General features: G+C 45.1%; 1 protein-coding gene across 2 annotated transcripts in view; it reads right to left on the bottom strand.

Moving 5' to 3' along the window:
• IFNGR2 (interferon gamma receptor 2) overlaps positions 1–17,502 on the bottom strand; it is a 33,258-nt gene that overhangs the window by 3,921 nt on the left and 11,835 nt on the right. The window contains exons 3-6 of one of the 2 annotated variants that reach the window (XM_081572937.1): positions 10,460–10,668; positions 6,010–6,155; positions 1,873–2,032; positions 988–1,145 (exon numbers count right to left, since the gene is read on the bottom strand). In XM_081572937.1, the coding sequence (XP_081429063.1) occupies positions 988–1,145; positions 1,873–2,032; positions 6,010–6,155; positions 10,460–10,668 (673 nt within the window). The remainder of the gene's footprint in view (positions 1–987; positions 1,146–1,872; positions 2,033–6,009; positions 6,156–10,459; positions 10,669–17,502) is intronic. The other variant, XM_081572938.1, reaches the window with a different exon arrangement.

The raw sequence follows: 17,502 nt of genomic DNA, 5'->3' as shown, positions 1-17,502 counted from the left end.
ATATAACATAGGGGCTTCCCTGGTGGCTCAGTGTAAAGAATCCACCTGCCAATGCAGGAGACACAGGTTCGATCCCTGGGCGGGGAAGATGCCCTGAAGAAGGAAATTGCAACCCACTCCAGTATTGTTGCCTGGAGAATCCCATGGACAGAGGAATCTGGCGAGCTACGGTCCGTGGGGTTGTAAAGAGTCGGACACGACCGAGCGACTAAACAACAACAAATACATAACATAAAATTTACCGTCTTGACCCTTTTCAAGCATGCAGTTAAATAGTGTGAAGTCTATTCACATTGTTGGGCAACCATCACCACCATCTGTCTCTAGAACTTTTTTCATTTTTTTCACAGTAAAACTGAAACTGTCCCCATTAAACATGAACTCCCCATTTCCTCCCTCCCCCCCAGACCCGGGAAACCTCTATCCTACGTTCTGGTTCTGTGAATGTGAGTACTCTTAAGTGCTCAAATATGTGCAATCATGTTGTACTTGTCATTTTGTAACTAGCTTATTTCCCCGATCGTAATGTCCTCAAGGTTCACCCTATCGTAGCATGTCTCAGAATTCCCTTCTTTTTTAAGGCTGAGTAACATTCCATTCATATATATATACATACCACATCTTTCCTTTTCGGTGGGTGGGTGGGGCGAGGGGGTGAACCATGAAGCTTGCAGGAATCTTAGCTCCCTGACCAGGAATGGAACCCCAGGGCCATGGCAGTGAAAGTGCCAAGTCCCAACCGCTGGACTGCCAGGAAATTCCCACCACAGTTTATTTATCCATTCATCTGTCAATGGACATTCGGGGTGTTTCTACCTTCTGGCTCTGGTGAATAATGCTGCTATAAAAATGGGTGTGCAAACAAGCAAGCACCACTTTTAACTCCAATCTCTGTGTCTGTGGCTTTGTCCACTGTCCTACTCTTAAGTGTCACTGGGGGGGCAAGAAAGACTGACAAGTCACCCCTGTGGATGTGTACACACATACCTCTTCTATCTGTGATGGAATGCTTGGTGGAGAGTGAAACCAGTGCTTGACCAGGCCTCTGTATTTCAGAACCAAGAAGAGACAGGACCCGACCACCACTGACAGCACCAAAAAGGTTGTTGCGGCGGCCAGGATGTCTTGTTGAAGCTTGACAGAGGCTAGAGAGACAACAGAAAAGTGAACAAGATGACCCACACACGTTACAAACATCAGGGAATTTCTCATCCACCACTGCATAAATACAGTTGATGTCCCAGGAAAATGAATGGATACTGCCTCTCTTCCACCCAACCCTGTATACTTTAACTCTTGAGAGTCTCTTGGACAGCAAGGAGATCAAACCAGTGAATCCTAAAGGAAATTAACCCTGGATAGTCATTGGAAGGACTGATGCTGAGGCTGAAGCTCCAATATTTTGGCCACCTGATGTGAAGAGCTGACTCACTAGAAAAGACCCTGATGCCGGGAAAGATTGAGGGCAGGAGAAGGGGACGACAGAGGATAAGATGGTTGGAAGGCATCACTGACTCAATGGACATGAGTGTGAGCAAACTCCAAGAGATAGTGAAGGACAGGGAAGCCTGGCATGCTGCAGTCTATGGGGTCGTAAAGAGACTGAACAACAGCAACAACTAAGGCAATCCTAAAACTAAGCAGGTGTTACCTGTCTGGCAGGTGTTACCCGTCAGGTGTTACCCGTTCTTGTTCTGGAGATTCCAGCACAGCCTCATTATATCAACTGTGAATTGCTGTTTTAGCCCGTCCTCTCTGGGTCTCCCTACACTCACCACCAGCCTTCCCCGAATAAGCAATTCCTGATTGCACTATTTTAGGAGTGTTCTGTTCCCAGCTCAGAAAGCAAGCACTTAGGAAAGCATACGTTACCATCTGCTGCTGTTTCGGAGCAAGATATGTTGCTTAAATGTCCAGGTCGAGAGATGTTTTCTTTGACCAAAAACAGTTCTGCCTTGACTTGAAAACAGTATACTCTTAAGGGTTTTAAATCATTCAGTGTGATGAAGTTGCTCCTGAAAGGGCCTGTCACCTGTGTAAAAAGCATCAACAACCGCACATGAAAATTACCCACACAGGTGTGGTCAAGCCCCGTCCGTCTCCTCCAGTGCGTCCCCAAATTCACACAGAATACAATAACCAAAGAATAAGGCAATCCTGCTTTTAAAGAGACAGAATACCAATTTTATACGTATAACGCTTACAGCCAACAAATTTCACACGTGAAAACGGGAGGAGTGTTGGGACACATGCTGATGGCGTTAGAGCTGTGTTTCTGGTTGTGAGAGCTGAAGCCCCATTGCAGCAACAGAGGGTCCAGAGCTGGAACTTAGCAAATCCCAGTTTCCAGGACGAAATTTTCTCCTTTGAAATGAACACTGTCTATTTCATGGTTAGTCTTGTCTACAGCTTCAAGTCAGTCAATGAACAGAGGGGAAAACGGCATTCTAGGAAATAATGTTCCTTGGGTTCTGAATCTGCTTCTGGTTTTCACTTCATTGTGCTGATTCCTTTTATCGTTTTGGTCAACATGGTCTTAGAGAAAAGAGTCGGGTCCCAAATTCTGAGAGGCTCTTGTCTCCTCTCTCCCTCCCTGCTGCTACCCTGCCTCCAGTTTATCACCTCCACATGTTTGGTCAATGGCCACTCTCTCATTCCGGACAAACTGTCACTGTCCCAAAGGGAAATGAGGAAAAGATACCGCATACTATGGCAATGCGGGATTTCTCCTAAAGGACTGCTTTTGTATTGGGAGATACTAGAAAACGCTAGGGCTTCCCTGGTGGTGCTAGTGGTAAGGAACCCGCCTGCCAATGCAGGAGACACAGGAGATGCAGGTTCGATCCCTGGGTCGGGAAGATCACCTGGAGGAGGAAATGGCAACTGACTCGAGTATTCTTGCCTGGGAAATCCCATGGACAGAGGAGCCTGCCAGGCTACAGTCCATGGGGGCTGCAGAGAGTCGGACATGACTGAGCACTCACAAACACACACACTTACACACAGAATACGCCACAACCATTTGAAGTGGTGGCATGTAACACATGCTCCAGAATGTGGAGATAAAACGGCTTATTATATATGTTGACTGAAGAAAAGGCAGATCATTCAACAGTATATAGGACGTGATCTTATTTTTAAAAATACAAATGATCATACTATATTTGAACAGTAGGATTACAGATGATTCAAAACTTTTTTTCCCTCCTGTTTAACAATGTTGACTGCCAGGGCAGAGAAGACCAATGTTTACTCATGACACTACGTAAAGCAATTTCAGGGGAATTCCGTGGTAGCCCAGTGGTTTAGGACTTGGTGCTTTCACTGTCACGGCCTGGGTTCAATCCATGGTTGAGGAACTAAGTTCCTGCAAGCTGTGTGGCACAGCCAAAAATTTTTTTTAAATAAAAAATAATTTTTTTTAAAAAGGTAATTTTAAGGACAATATGCTTTTCTTAAAAAAAAAAAATTATCTATTTATTTGGCTGTGTTGGGTCTTAGCTGCAGCACATGGGATCTTAGTTCCCTGACCTGGAATCGAGCCCAGGTTCCCTGCCTTGGAAGGCCGATTCTTAAGCACTGGACCACCAGGGGAGTCCCAACACTATTCTTTTTTGAGTTTATTTCAGCAGCCAGTTGGCTTTTCCAGAAGAATCACAGACTACAGAGAAGAGCCACTGTTCAGGCCTGAGACTGCTGTCCTTAGAAAGGTCTTGTCTGCAAGGTTGACCCAAGGCTGGCATCTGGGAACTTGGCTTTGAGGAGCGTCCCACCGATTTCTAAGTGATAAGGGTGTTTTAATGTATAAATGATGCTTCTGATGCTGAATGCCTGCTCTCCTTCTGGGAGTCTGGAGCTCTGGTGTCTCTGCTGAGCCGAGGGTGCCCATGTAACGAGCCCCCAGTATGAGCCCTGGGCACTGAGCCTCTCAGGAGCTTCTCCGGGAGATGCGATTTCACATACTTGATCACACTTGTTGGGGGAATTGAGTGTAGCCTCTGTGACGAGGAGAAGACTCCTGGAAGCTTCTGCCTGGACTCCTTCAGGCTCTTCCCTTTCCTTTGCTGACTCTGTTCTGTGTCTTTTCTCTGTAACAAGTCACAGCCTTAAGTACAACCGGACGCTGAATCCCCAAGGATCCTTGGAGCAAATCTAGGGGTTGGGCTTGGGGACCCTTGACATATGGACTCACAGCTGAAATCGAAACCCTATCAGGGGCTTTCAGAGTCACTTTAGCCCCAGAATCTTTTGCTCACAGAAGTCCAAAGCATAGATGCTCTGGTTGAAAGGGGAATCCCTCTTGGATTCTTCCAGACCTCCTCTGTTCCACTTGACCAGACCTTGAACTCGGATTTTGGGAAATGATTATTTCTTTCTTCCCTATTTGCTGAAAGTCTGTCCTTCAGTGAGTTTTGACTTCCTCGGTGTTTTTACACTCACCATAAAGTAACAGGGGCTTCCCTTGTGGCTCAGCTGGTAAAGAGTCCGCCTGCAATGCAGGAGACCTGGGTTCGATCCCTGGGTTGGGAAGATCCCCTGAAGAAGGGAAAGGCTACCCCACTCCAGTGTTCTGGCCTGGAGAATTCCATGGACTGTATAGTCCACGGGGTCGCAAAGAGTCGGACACCACTGAGTGACTTTCACTTTCACTTTCAAAGAAACAGAGCAAGCGCAAACGACAGCAACGTGGGAGAGAAACAGCAGCGAGAGCCGGGGCCCTGAGGCCGGGCGTCTCCTCTGCTAACCCTGGGCAGTCCTCACACTCGCTTTCCCTCTCCGTGAAACTGGCGGGTGGAAAGGTTAAACGAAATGATGTATCCAAAGTGCCCGGCCCGGTGCCGGACACAAAGAAAGCTCCAGATAAACATACAATTCTTAAAATTCTTACAAAAATTAGAGTAATGTTGAACTTAGGAAATCAAGAAGTTCACACACGTAGTGAAACATTAAATGTAGCTTGAAGGGACTTCCCTGGCAGTCTAGCGGTTATGACTCTGGGCTTCCACGGCAGGGGGCACAGGTTCAATCCCTGGCTAAGGAACTAAGACCCATCCCCCCCACCCCTGCTGTCACACAGCGTGGCGAAAAAATAGGAAACAACAATGCAGCTTGGATGATCAGACACTGGAGATGACTAAAAGCCATCAGCTTTTTCTTGTGCTACACCCAGGGCTGACCAGGCCCCTTTGGTCTGACCCCTCCTTTGTCAATCTTACCCTGCCTGAGCCCCTCACATGGCCCCATTTCTTTTTTTTTTTAATTAATTAATTTATTTTTATTTTGGCTGTGCTGGGTCTTTGTTGTGGCGCACGGGCTTGGTTGCCCTGCAGCTTGTGGGAATCTTAGCTCCCTGACCAGGGACTGAACCTGTGTTCCCTGCATTGGAAGGTGAATTCGTAACCACTGGACCACCAGGGGCATCCCAGGCCCACATTTCTGATGGATCCGGGCATGTGCAGCTCTCCGATGTACCCAGCCTTCTCCAACCTCCTGGCCCTTCTCCTTGGAACATGCCCTCTTCGCGCCTTCACTGAGACTTTTCACCTATTCGCATCACCTTCTTTGAAAACCACTCAGATCAGAGATGTCACATAGCTTAACCTTGCAGACTGCAGGAGTAAAAATTCTTTGCTGTGGAAACAGGCCCATGGGACCTCCCCAAACACTGAGTGTGGCAAAGACTCCCTGGGCACCGGCTGAATCCAGACCCAGACCATGGGGACTGTGTGATATGAGGCAGAGAGGGCCCTACAGATGGGTCTTGGCCTCTAAGGGTGCATTGGGATACCCTGGTGTCCTTGGCCATTTTATTTTCCTTTTTTGGGGGGCTGAGTAGTGCAGCTGGGTGGGATCTTAGTTCTCTGACCATGGGTTGAACCCACCAACTGCAATGGGAGCTCAGAGTCTCAAGCACTGGACTGCCAGGGAAATCCCCTTCTTGACCTTTCATTTGCTACCCAGAAACTCCAAAGAAAAGAACATCAAAACCAAAGAAGAACATGCGCTTGCCTGTTTGCCTCCTGCCTTCTCCCAGTAGTAGACATAATACACAAAAAAGGCCTCTGAGGCGGAGACATCGAAGGGAGAAGAAAGTCTGATGATAAGGGAGCCTTCTTCTGGCGTCACCCAGATGTTTTCTGGAGGTCCGATGGTCACTGAAATAGAATTACAAACGAGATCAATCAACCTATGTAGATACATGTGTGTACAGATATGTGTATATATATATACTGTGCAGTGCTGAGTTGCTGTAGTTGTGTCCAACTCTTTGCGACCCCATGGACTATAGAACTAGCCCACCAGGCTCCTCTGTCCATGGGATTCTCCAGGCAAGACTACTGGAGTGGGTTGCTATTTCCTACTCCAGGGGATCTTCTCAACCAGGGAATGAACCTGTGCCTCTTGCCTCTCCTGCACTGGCAGGCGGATTCTTTACCAGAGGTCTTTCTGCCATATGTAATGCTAATAACATGCTTTATACGCCAGCTTTATCAGGTTTCCAGAGAGCTGGAAGGTTAATCAAAGGTCAAATTTTCATGCAGAGAGGGAAAAGATTTTGTTAGCTGTTACCTACTATATATATATTTTTTGTTGTTGTTGTTATTTTCTATATAAATAAAAGTGTTTACAAACTTTTAAATACATTGTCTTTTAGCTTTTTCCAATACGACACTTAAACATAATAACTGAGAAACACTGCTATCATAAGGGCTTCCCCAGTGGCTCAGGGGTAAAGAGCCTGCCTGCAATGTAGGAGACTTGCAGGAGACGTGGGTTTGATCTGTGGGGTCAGGAAGATCCCCTGGAGAAGGAAGTGGCAAGTCACTCCAGCCTGGAAAAACCCACGGACAGAGGAGCCTGGCCGGCTACAGTCTAGGGGATTGAGGACTGAAAGCAACAACAGCTGCTGTTTTTTGACTAAAAAGCAACAACAGCACCATCATAAATCTATTTGTTAAGACTTTTCATGTACTGGAATTCATATCACTGGACAGCTGAGTACTGTGATTCTGGTACACTGTAAAAGAAAGACTATAGCATTTATTAAGGAAGCATCTAAACTGTATAATTAACCAGAGGAACTCAGATTAAAGAACAGGTTGTGTGCTCCAAGTTCTTAGGGGCCTGTTTCTGCACATTTGACACACGCAGATGATTATATCGCTGTGAACAGTCACCTGTTCACGAGAGTGGGGCTGGCTTTCTCTCTCGCTTCCATGCCCCACGCTTGGGCTCTCCCGGGTTGGGGAGGGTTAGGCACGTGGTCTGGCCACCTTTCCCTCTGGGTAAGAGTAACTGGTCCCCGCAAGGCCTGCACCCTTGCCCTCTCACCTCCTTTGTCCTGGTGGAGGAACTAAGTCCAGACAGACACACTGTTGGGCGGGGCCCGTCTCAAGCCCCAGTGCTGTTAGTGGACTGGCCACGAGGAACAGAAAAGGCTTGTATCACACCCGCTCACGGACGCTGGCACGCACATCTTCAAGCTGCCCTTTAGATGGCGAAGTGGCCAGAGCACTGGGCAGCCTGCCTATGTGCAGGGCCAGGCCCCCCTGCTGAGCAGATTCTCTAGACTTTTCTGTGACTTACCCGAGGGAGTGGGTGTGTATGCCTGGATGACTAAATCCCTTCACTACTGAAAGGTCAGTACCCAGGAATCTGATACCAACATGATGAGTCTATCTCTCTAGGGTGGACAGTCTGCCTTCTCTCCAGGCCCAGAAGGAGGACCTGATAGATCTATGCGGTCACTACCGACAGCGGCATCCACAGCCTGAGCGATCGCTCTAAAGCTGGCAACATGAATTTTACATGCGTGTCTGCACGGATCTGCATGTAGCAACCGTGGAAGGCCTCCCCATTTCTCAGAAGGGGCAACTGAAACCCAGAGGGCTATGACTTGCCCAGAGTAACAGCCAGTTAGGGGCAGTGTTGAGATTTGAACCCAGGTTTACGTGATGCTAAAGCCTGCCCCCTTCAGTCACCATCCCAATCCCTCTCCCCTTAAGCCCTCGGTAAAGCATCGTCATGCTGTTGACCCATCCTGACTTGACCACAAGTGCTGAAAGCAGCAATGGGCTCTGCAAACACCACCGGCTCGAAGTGACACTTTGCCAGTAACTTAACCAATGACACGGCCTCCCAACTCTGGCTGGGAAGACAGAGAGCAGCAGCTGGCAGACAGGGGACTGGTGACATCACGACAGGTAGGTCCTGCTTCTGTCGCCACCATTACTTTGCTCCCTACTAATCCCACTGAGGTGATGTTTCACAGCTCAGATGTCTGGCGGTGCTCCATTCAAAGACAAAGGACTGGTCCACAGTAGATGATCAGCTGGCAAGAACCACACTGCCTTCTCATCCCATCCTCAAACCGCTAGCAAAAACCACTGATTTTTTTCCCCCTTAGCTTCTTATTGCAGGAAATTTCAAACACACAGCAAGTAGAGAGAAGACTGTAGCCAAAGCTCACGTACTCATCACCCAATTTTACAGCAACTGTCGAGGCCCAGCCAGTTTTGTTTCTCCTTCACCTTGCGAGGACTACCTTGACCCTCTCACTCTCCGGATGGTTTGGAGCAAATCTCAGACATCACATCGCTGCATCTATAAGATACGTATCTTGAAAAGACCAGACCCCTCTCTTTAAAAAAATGAACAAAATATCACTATAACAACCTACAGTATGTGAACAACAATTGCTTAGTAAGTCATCAACTATCTAGACAGCGATCACATTTCATCAACTGTTTTATACTTCTGTTGAGCTTGAATAAAGGTCCCAAGAAGTTTCATACTTTGCATCTGCATAGATGCGGGAAAATCATCAGGCAAAGCTGACCATGTGAAAAATGAATCACTAAACCTGATGCCAAGAGTCGACTCACTGGAAAAGACCCCGAAGCTGGAAAGATTGAGGGCAGGAGGAGAATGGGACAACAGAGGATGAAATGGTTGGATGGCATCACAGACTCAACAGTGATGAGTTTGAGCCAACTCCAGGAGATGGTGAAGGACAGGGAAGCCTGGTGTGTTGTGGTTCATGGGGTTGCAGGGAGTTGGACACGACTTAGTGACTGAACAACAACAAAAGGAACAATTCTACAAACTAGTGTTTGATGACTCTGATGCCCCCTTCCAATATCCGGGAGCACGTCTGTTCATTCAGTCATTCCACAGGTATTTTTCTGCTATGCGACAGGTACCAGTCAAGGCTGGATTAAGATCTTTCCTGAACATAAAGGAAGTTGTGCCAGGTGACGGTGACCAGTGAAGCCAATATACTATTAAAAGTATCCCACTCAGCAGAGAGGTTGGCCAACTTTCTCAGTCAAGCGCCAGGGTAAACTTAGGCTCTGACAAGTCAGACAGCCCCCAATGTAACTGCTCAGCTGGCCTGTTGCAGCATGGAAGCAGCAACAGGCAGTACATGAATAGATGGGGAAACTGTGTTCTGATAAAACTTTTAAAATTGAAGAATAGTTGATTTACAATACTGTGTTAGATTCAGGTGTATATGTGTGTATATATATATATATATACCTTTGTGTGCATGGTGCTAAGTCACTTCATTCGTGTCCAACTCTGTGTGACCCTATGGACCGTAGCCTGCCAGTCTCCTCTGTCCATGGGATTCTCCAAATGAGAGTACTGCAGTGGGTTGCCATGCCCTCCTCCAGGGGATCTTCCCAACTCAGGGATCGAACCTGTGTCTCTTATGTCTCCTGAAGTATCAGTGGGTTCTTTACCACTAGCATCACCTGGGAAGCCCGTATATATATTCTTTTTCAGATTCTTTTCCATTATAGGTTATTTAAAGTACCCTGTGCTACAGAGTAGATCCTTGCTATTCATCTATTTTATATATAGTAGTGTGTATCTGTTAATCCCACACTCCTCATTTATCTCATTTATCATTTACCTCATTTATCCCCCTTTTCTACTTTGGTAACCTTAAATTTGTTTTCTATGTCTGTGAGTCTGTTTCTGTTTTATAAGTCAGTTCATTTGTATTATAGATTTAAATTCCCCATGTAAGTAATATCATATAATATTTATCTTTCGCTGTCTGGCTTACTTCATTTAGTCTGATAATCTCTAGGTCTACCCACATTGCTGGAAATGGCATTATTCCATTCTTTTTTTATGGCTGAGTAACATTCCATTATGTATGTGTATACACGCACACCACAGTTCTGATAAAACTTTAGTTACAAAAACAGATTGATGGCCATATTTGACCTGCAGGCTGTGGTTTGGCGGCTCCCTAGTGTAGCAAATCACCCTCCCCTAGCCCCAGCCTCTGAGGACAGTACTCTGGTTTGACCATCACACCCATCTGTGTGCTGGTTGTCTAGGCTGAGAGGCAGGACTTAGAGGCATGGAGTCAGTACCACTTAGCAAACAGCAAAGTGAAGAAAACCTGCAAACGTTAAAGGAATTTGTACCCAAGTCCCCTTACCATTCCGATAGTGTTCGAACCAAGGCGCTGTTGCCCAGGCAGAAACGAGGCCCCCCAGCTTAGCTCGAACACGTAAAGAGATGTTGAAGCGCCGTGGGAACCCCTCCGAGAGGCTGTTTGCAGTGAAGTCACACTCTGTCCTGATGAGGTTCGTACAGTCCACCTTGCTATCTTCTTTGTTGACGTCATACCAGTTACTACTGGTGCTGCTGCAAATGGAAAAAAAGATTTCACTTGGCAGAAACCTCTCTTTGATCACATATCACAGTTCCCCCAGGGTTGAGTTTTTAAAACGATTTTTTTGTTGAAATATTCCTCACATACCACACACTGCACTCACTTAAGGGGACAGTTCAATGGCTTTTAGTATATGTGCAGGGTGGTGCAACCCTCCCCACACCTACTTCAGAATATTTTCATCATCCCCTAAACAACCTCAATGCTTAGAGCATCACTCTTGATTTCCCTCAATCCCTAAACCCTAGGCTACCACTGATCTATTTCCTGTCTCTAAGGATTTTCCTGTTCTGGACATTTCGTAGAAATGGGATCATAAACAATGTGATCTTTTGTGATTAGTGCCTTTCCCTTAGCCTGTTTTACTTAGTATGTTTTCAAGCATGATACATGTTGTAGCGTGTATCGGTACTTCATCCCCTTTTATGGCCAAATTAATGTCCCATTGTGTGTACATTCCACACTTAGTTTATCCATTCATGTGCTGATGGACATGTGGGCTGTCTTGGCTATTTGTCTTTTAGCTTATTCACTTTTTGGCTACTGTGAATAAGGCTAAGAATATTCACGTATAAATTTTTGTGTGAAATTATGTTTCCAGTTCTCTGGGGTATATACCCCGAAATGAACTTACCAGGTCATATGGTTACTCTCTTTTTAACTGTTTTCCAAAGCAGCTGCATCATCTCATGTTCCTGGCCACAATGTATCAGGGTTCCAATTTCTCCATATCCTCACCAACACTTGTTCTTATGACTTTTTTATTGAAGCCATTCAAGCATCTGTATTTTCTCTGGTGGCTAATGATGTTGAGTATCTCTTCATGTACTTACTGGCTATTTGCATATCTTCTTTGGAAAACTGTCTACTCAAATCCTGTGTCTCTATTTTAATTCGGTCATTTGCCTTTTTAATTGCTGAGTTGTAAGAGTTTTTTTATATGATATATTCTGGATACAAGTCCCTTATTAGATAAATGGTTTGCAAATATTTTCTCCCATTTTGTTCTACAGACAATGTTAATGCTTCAAATTCAGCCTATGTCTTAGCCTATGTCTTAGGAATAATACTGTGTTCATACAACCACACCCCAGCTTCTCGCTGGTGTCGAGTTTTGTTTTCACCCCATAGCTGCCCATTTAAAAAGAGTCATGGACTTCCCTGGTGGTACAGTGGATAGGAGTCTGCCTGCCAAAGCAGGGGACAAAGGTTCGATCCCTGGTCTGGGGAGATTTCACAGGCTATGGAGCAACTAAGCCTGTGTGTGCCACAGGCTACTGAGCCTGTGCTCTAGAGCCGCCAGTCTCAACTCCTGAGCCCACGTGCTGCAACTACGGAAGTCTGCAAGCCTACAGCCCGTGGTCTCCAACAAGATAAGTGATCACAATGAGAAGCCCACGCAATGCAACCAAGAGTAGCCCACTGCTTGCTGCAACTAGTGAAAGCCTGCACAACAACGAAGAGCCAGTGCAACCAGAAAAGAATAAGTAAACCATTCCTAAAAAATAAAGAGAGTCCTGCCCACAAGAAAACCTTGCTGCCTATAAGGCCATGCATCCTTGTAAGTTGGAATGTACCCCCTGAATTTCGATACCACATGCCCACGCCAGATCCTACTAATAATCCCCGACTCTGAGCTCTGTCCTTAGGTGACAGACTTGAGAAAAGGCAGACAGGTGGCTCCAGAAGCCTCAGTCGGGGGGGGCAGCAGGCAGTGTTCCCCCTCGAGAGACAGGCTGTGCCCTGGACAGCAGCTCTGGTCTACAAAGCAGGGCCAGGGGAGACAGGAGACATGAGGCTGGGGTCACAGCCACCGGCTCTCACACAACACGTGGGCTTCTAAGGGTCTCTCTGACCCAGATTGGAGACTCAGCTTCTGCTAAAGTGGCAGATAACCCGATGAAAGTGATATCAATATGTGTGGCCAAGGCTTCCACGGAAGATGCCCACCAGACTCACACACCAGCATACCCTGGAGTCCTGGGACCTAATTGGGAAAGGGATCACAAACCACAAGTCTGAGCTCCCTCTCAGACTCGGGGCTGCGCTACAGAAGCACGTAAGTGATTTTGTTTTTAAAGTTCTACAGATACTTAAAGGTACTCTAACCTTCTCCCTGCCAATTCCAGCTGTTGAACTAGGGCAAAAGGCCCCCTCTGGGATTAGCTGGGGAACTGACCTACCATGTTCCACCTCCTCCCCTCTCCTCCAAACTCGTCCCTTTCGGATTTACCCCAGGGATGCAAGGATTTTTTCCAGTATCTGCAGGTTAATCAGTGTGATATGCCACATCAACAAACTGAAGAACAAAAACCATACGATCACCTCAATAGATGCAGAAAAAGCTTTTGACAAAATTTAACACCCATTTATGATAAAAAAAAAAAACTCTCCAGAAAGTGGGCATAGAGCGAACATATGGCAACACAATAAAGGCCATTTATGACAAACCTACAGCTAACATCACATTCAGCGGTGAAAAGCTGAAAGCATTTCCTCTAAGATCAGGGACAAGACAAGGATGTCCACTCTCGCCACTTATTAAACACAGTTGTGGAAGTCCTAGCTACAACAATCAGAGAAGAAAAAGAAATAAAAGGAATCCAAATTGGAAAAGAAGAAGTTAAACTGACACTGCTTGTAGATGACATGATATTACACACAGATAATCCTAAAGATGCTACCAGGAAACTACTAGAGCTCATCAATGAACCTGGTAAAGTTGCAGGTTACAAAATTAATATACAGAAATCTGTTGCATTTCTGTATATTCAGAACTACTTTTTAAAAGCGTTTCTTAAAAAAGGGGTTTAAAACGGCACAAACGATCCAAATTTAAATGATAGCTGACACTGTTTGGCTTCCCATCTATTTGCAAAGGGTAAAAATAAATTGCTGTGGGCCCCATTTAAATGTATAATGCAATGAATACAGCCTCACGGCATGACACCACTCAGGCCTGGACCCCCAGCCTCTTGCCCAAGCCTATGATGAATCAGCCAGTCTGAACATTACCAGCAAGTGGTCCTGGCTCCTGGCAGTGTGTTCATATGGACAGCATCTGTCCCCAGATTTGTCTAATTTTGAAAGCAGCCTCAATCATGAGAGGGAGCACAGCCTTGTAATTAAACACATGGACTCTAGAGCCAGATTATCCAGGTTCAAACCCAGTTACTTCACTTCTCTCCTCAGTCTCCTTATCTATAAGATGGGGATGAGCTATAGCATCTGATTCTTAGGGTTGTCTTGAAGGTTGATCTGGTGGACAACAGGAAAATGCCTGGACCAGGGCCTGGGGTGCCTACTCAGTTCAGTTCAGTCACTCAGTCATGTCCGACTCTTTGCGACCCCGTGAACCACAGCACGCCAGGCCTCCCTGTCCATCACCAACTCCCGGAGTTTACCCAAACTCATGTCCATTGAGTCGGTGATGCCATCCAACCATTTCATCCTCTGTCATCCCCTTCTCCTCTCACCTTCAATCTTTCCCAGCATCAGGGTCTTTTCAAATGAAAAGGTAGGGGTGCCTACTAAGCACCATCTAAAAATATTTATTAAACACCTGAGCAACCAATGATTTCTCTGTTCACCTTCTATTACATCATTTCCAGAAATGATTAAGTAAGTCTGTCCCCTGTGAGCCCAGCAAGTCCTCTTCCAGAAATGGATGAAAACAATCATTGATGATTTTGGTTTGAGGACATTACTTATAACGGTCACAAACTGTCAATTACACCACTCGCTGAGTGGAGAAAAGTTAAAAAAAAAATCATGAGTGATACATCATATAACAAAACATAGAATAAAAATGTTCACACTGAAATAATTGTATGAAAAAAATGTTCACAAGCTTAACTACATTAAGTTAAAAGGGGAAAAAAAAAGGAAGCAGGACCCAGACGTGTGACTCCAGTCTTATTTCAGTCTTAAGCAGATGCTGGTATATTTGCAAACAAGTCCATGTATTTAGAAAAAATGTCTAGAGAGAAATACACTAAAGTGAGAATAATCATTTGTCTTGGACCCCAGGTTGTTTTGATTTTGTACTTTTTACTTTCCTGGGTTTTCCAGATTTTCTATAAAGAAAATCTATTGCTATTAAAATAAGAAAAAAGTGAAGTTAAGAAAAAAAGGGTTGGGAAGACTGGGGTGGGCAGGCCCTGGTGTGGCAAGAGGACAGGTGGGGTATGACCTAGAAAGGGCCCCGCTCTCTGCCTGCCTTTTTCAAGAAAAAACAGAAATTCGGTCCTTTTTCTTAAAGTGACATCTCCAGATATGTAAATGTTAACACTAATTAGAAAAACAACAACAACAACAAAAAGCCATTGTGGGCCAAACACAGACTCTAGGCCAGAGGACCTGCAACCTCGGATTTAAACTTAAAAATTTCCCACAATGTGTTCTATGTAATTTTGGCTTTGCTGGCATGACTATCAAAAAACAGAGTGGAAAGTTTAAAGTTCCACGAGCCTCAGAATTAAATTACTTCATGTAACTAAAAGGTCCTAAACGTGTGAAACTATCTAAAAACAGACCAGCAAAAAAAAATCAAAGGCCCTCTTCCACAGTCAAGTCTGTCATTTGAAAAGAAAACATAAAAAGTAGCCTCTGTTTGAGTTTTCATGACCCCTCAGCTTTTCCAAACAGGGATGATGTGTGTCCAGGCTAAGTCGCTCAGTCATGTCCGATTCTTTGTGACACCACGGACTCCAGCCCACCAGGCTCCTCTGACCATGGGATTCTCCAGAAAAGAATACTGGAATGGGTCACCATTTCCTCCTCTAGGGGATCTTCCTGACCCAGGGATCAAAGCCAGATCTCTTAGGTTACCTGCATTGGCAGACGGGTTCTTTACCAGTGGAGCCCTAAACAGGGACATTCACATCCAACTCTGTCTCCTTTACCAAAACCAACCTCTAACCTGAAAAAATATCTTACAAAATGCTTTCCCAATAGAAAACAGAGTGAAACAGGTTAGTCTGTGATGTGAAACTGTCAAAGGCTTTAACCAACACTTCTAGTGTCTAGAGGCACTCTGCCAACTCATAAATGTACTTCCCCAATCAAGGCTAACGAATGCTAGTCAGTAGATCAGTTGTGACTTCCTCTAACTGAAATCTTCTTGCAGGGCTCTAGGAGACTCTGTTAACTGAAGGTTGAGCAGGGCCAGTTTTAGGCATGTGACCTGTGCAGTGGCACAAAGTTGTACTCCTAAGAGGGCACCTGATTTGAAGCTCTGCTGTTGCCATTCTAAATTCCTAAAAGTTTTTGAAGCAGGAGCCCCACGTTTTCATCTGATACTGGGCACAAAATGAAGTAGCTGGTTCTCATGGACTGGTCTGTTTATTACAGATGATCATGTTTGAAATTTATAATTACTTAAGAAGTAGATAGGGATTTCCCTGGAGGTTCAGTGGTTGGGACTTTGCCTTCCAGTGCAGGGGAGGTGGGTTAGATCCCCAGTCCGGGAGCTAAGACCCCCAATGCCTTGAGGCCAAAAAACCAAAACATAAAACAGAAGCAATATTACAACAAATTTAATAAAGATTTTAGAATACTAAAACCACCTTAAAAATCTCTCTAAAAAAATAGAAATAGACAAATGCAATCTAGAGATAGGCCTCAAATCTCAGTTTAGAATTCATTTTTATAACATGCTCAGTCATGTCCGACCCTTTGTGGTCCCGTGGACAGTAGCCTGCCAGGCTTCTCTGGCCATGGAATTTTCCAGGCAAGAATATTGGAGCTGGGTGCCATTTCCTACTCCGGGGATCTTCCCAACACAGGATGTCTTGCATCCCCTGTTCTGGTAGGCAGATTGTTTACCGCTAGTGACACCTAGGAAGGCCATCATTTTTTTAAGCAAATATTATTACACTGAACAGTTAGAGATGAAAAAGAAGTCATCTGGAAACCTACTCCTCTAACAAATTAACTACTTGTAATTTTTCCACATTCCCTACCTGTTCTGACCATATTTTCATTCCAAATTGGATACAGTTGCACCTGCTGTCATATGACACATAATTACCCTTTTCAGTGGCCAAGGGCTCATTCACAAGTTAACTTGACACAATTTGTCAACTTCTAGCCAATGGACATGAATAGACACTTTAACCTACATCTTCATGAATATAAGTTTGGTTTCTTTTTTTCTGACAGAGGAGGTTGTATTGTCCGCCTAGGATAAAAAAGTAGTATGGACATTCCCACAATTCTAAATGAAGAGTAGAATTGACTTTTCAAGAGGGCTGTGCTCATAACATTCTGATTCAGCGTGGATCCACCAGCCACATTCTCACCAGCACTAGGCATTCCCACTCTTAAAACTTTTATTTATTTAGTAATCTAAAAATGACTTAGCCAATATTTTTTGTTTGTTTTGGCTCCACCTCAGGGAAGGTGGGATCAGTTCCCTGACCAGGGATCAAATCTCTGCCCCAAGTATTAGAAGCATGGAGTCCTAAACACTGGACCACAAGGGACGTCTCACAATAATTTTAACTTGGTCTTCACTTAATGCATCTACCAAGGTAAACAAGGACTTGGGTTTTGCCTTTTTTCCTTCCTCTGTGTGTCTATACTGTAAATCAAGTGATGGCCAACTGTAGGAAGGCTTGAACAGGAGGTGAGAGACAGAATGAGGGGCCAGAATAAAATGCAAAATGGATCACCAGCTTAGAAACTGGGAATTAATTGTTCATTAAATGAATAGCTTTCTTATTAGGCCATATTTGGCCCAGAAAGCTAAATAAACCAGATTTTGAAACCTGAAGATGATGAAGAACAAAAGATGCCTCCAGCCG

This window comes from Giraffa tippelskirchi, chromosome 2, assembly GCF_054371585.1.
Source record: "Giraffa tippelskirchi isolate mGirTip1 chromosome 2, T2T-mGirTip1v1.2.pri, whole genome shotgun sequence".
Lineage (NCBI taxonomy): Eukaryota > Metazoa > Chordata > Mammalia > Artiodactyla > Giraffidae > Giraffa > Giraffa tippelskirchi.
This window is presented reverse-complemented; position numbering and strand designations above follow the sequence as displayed.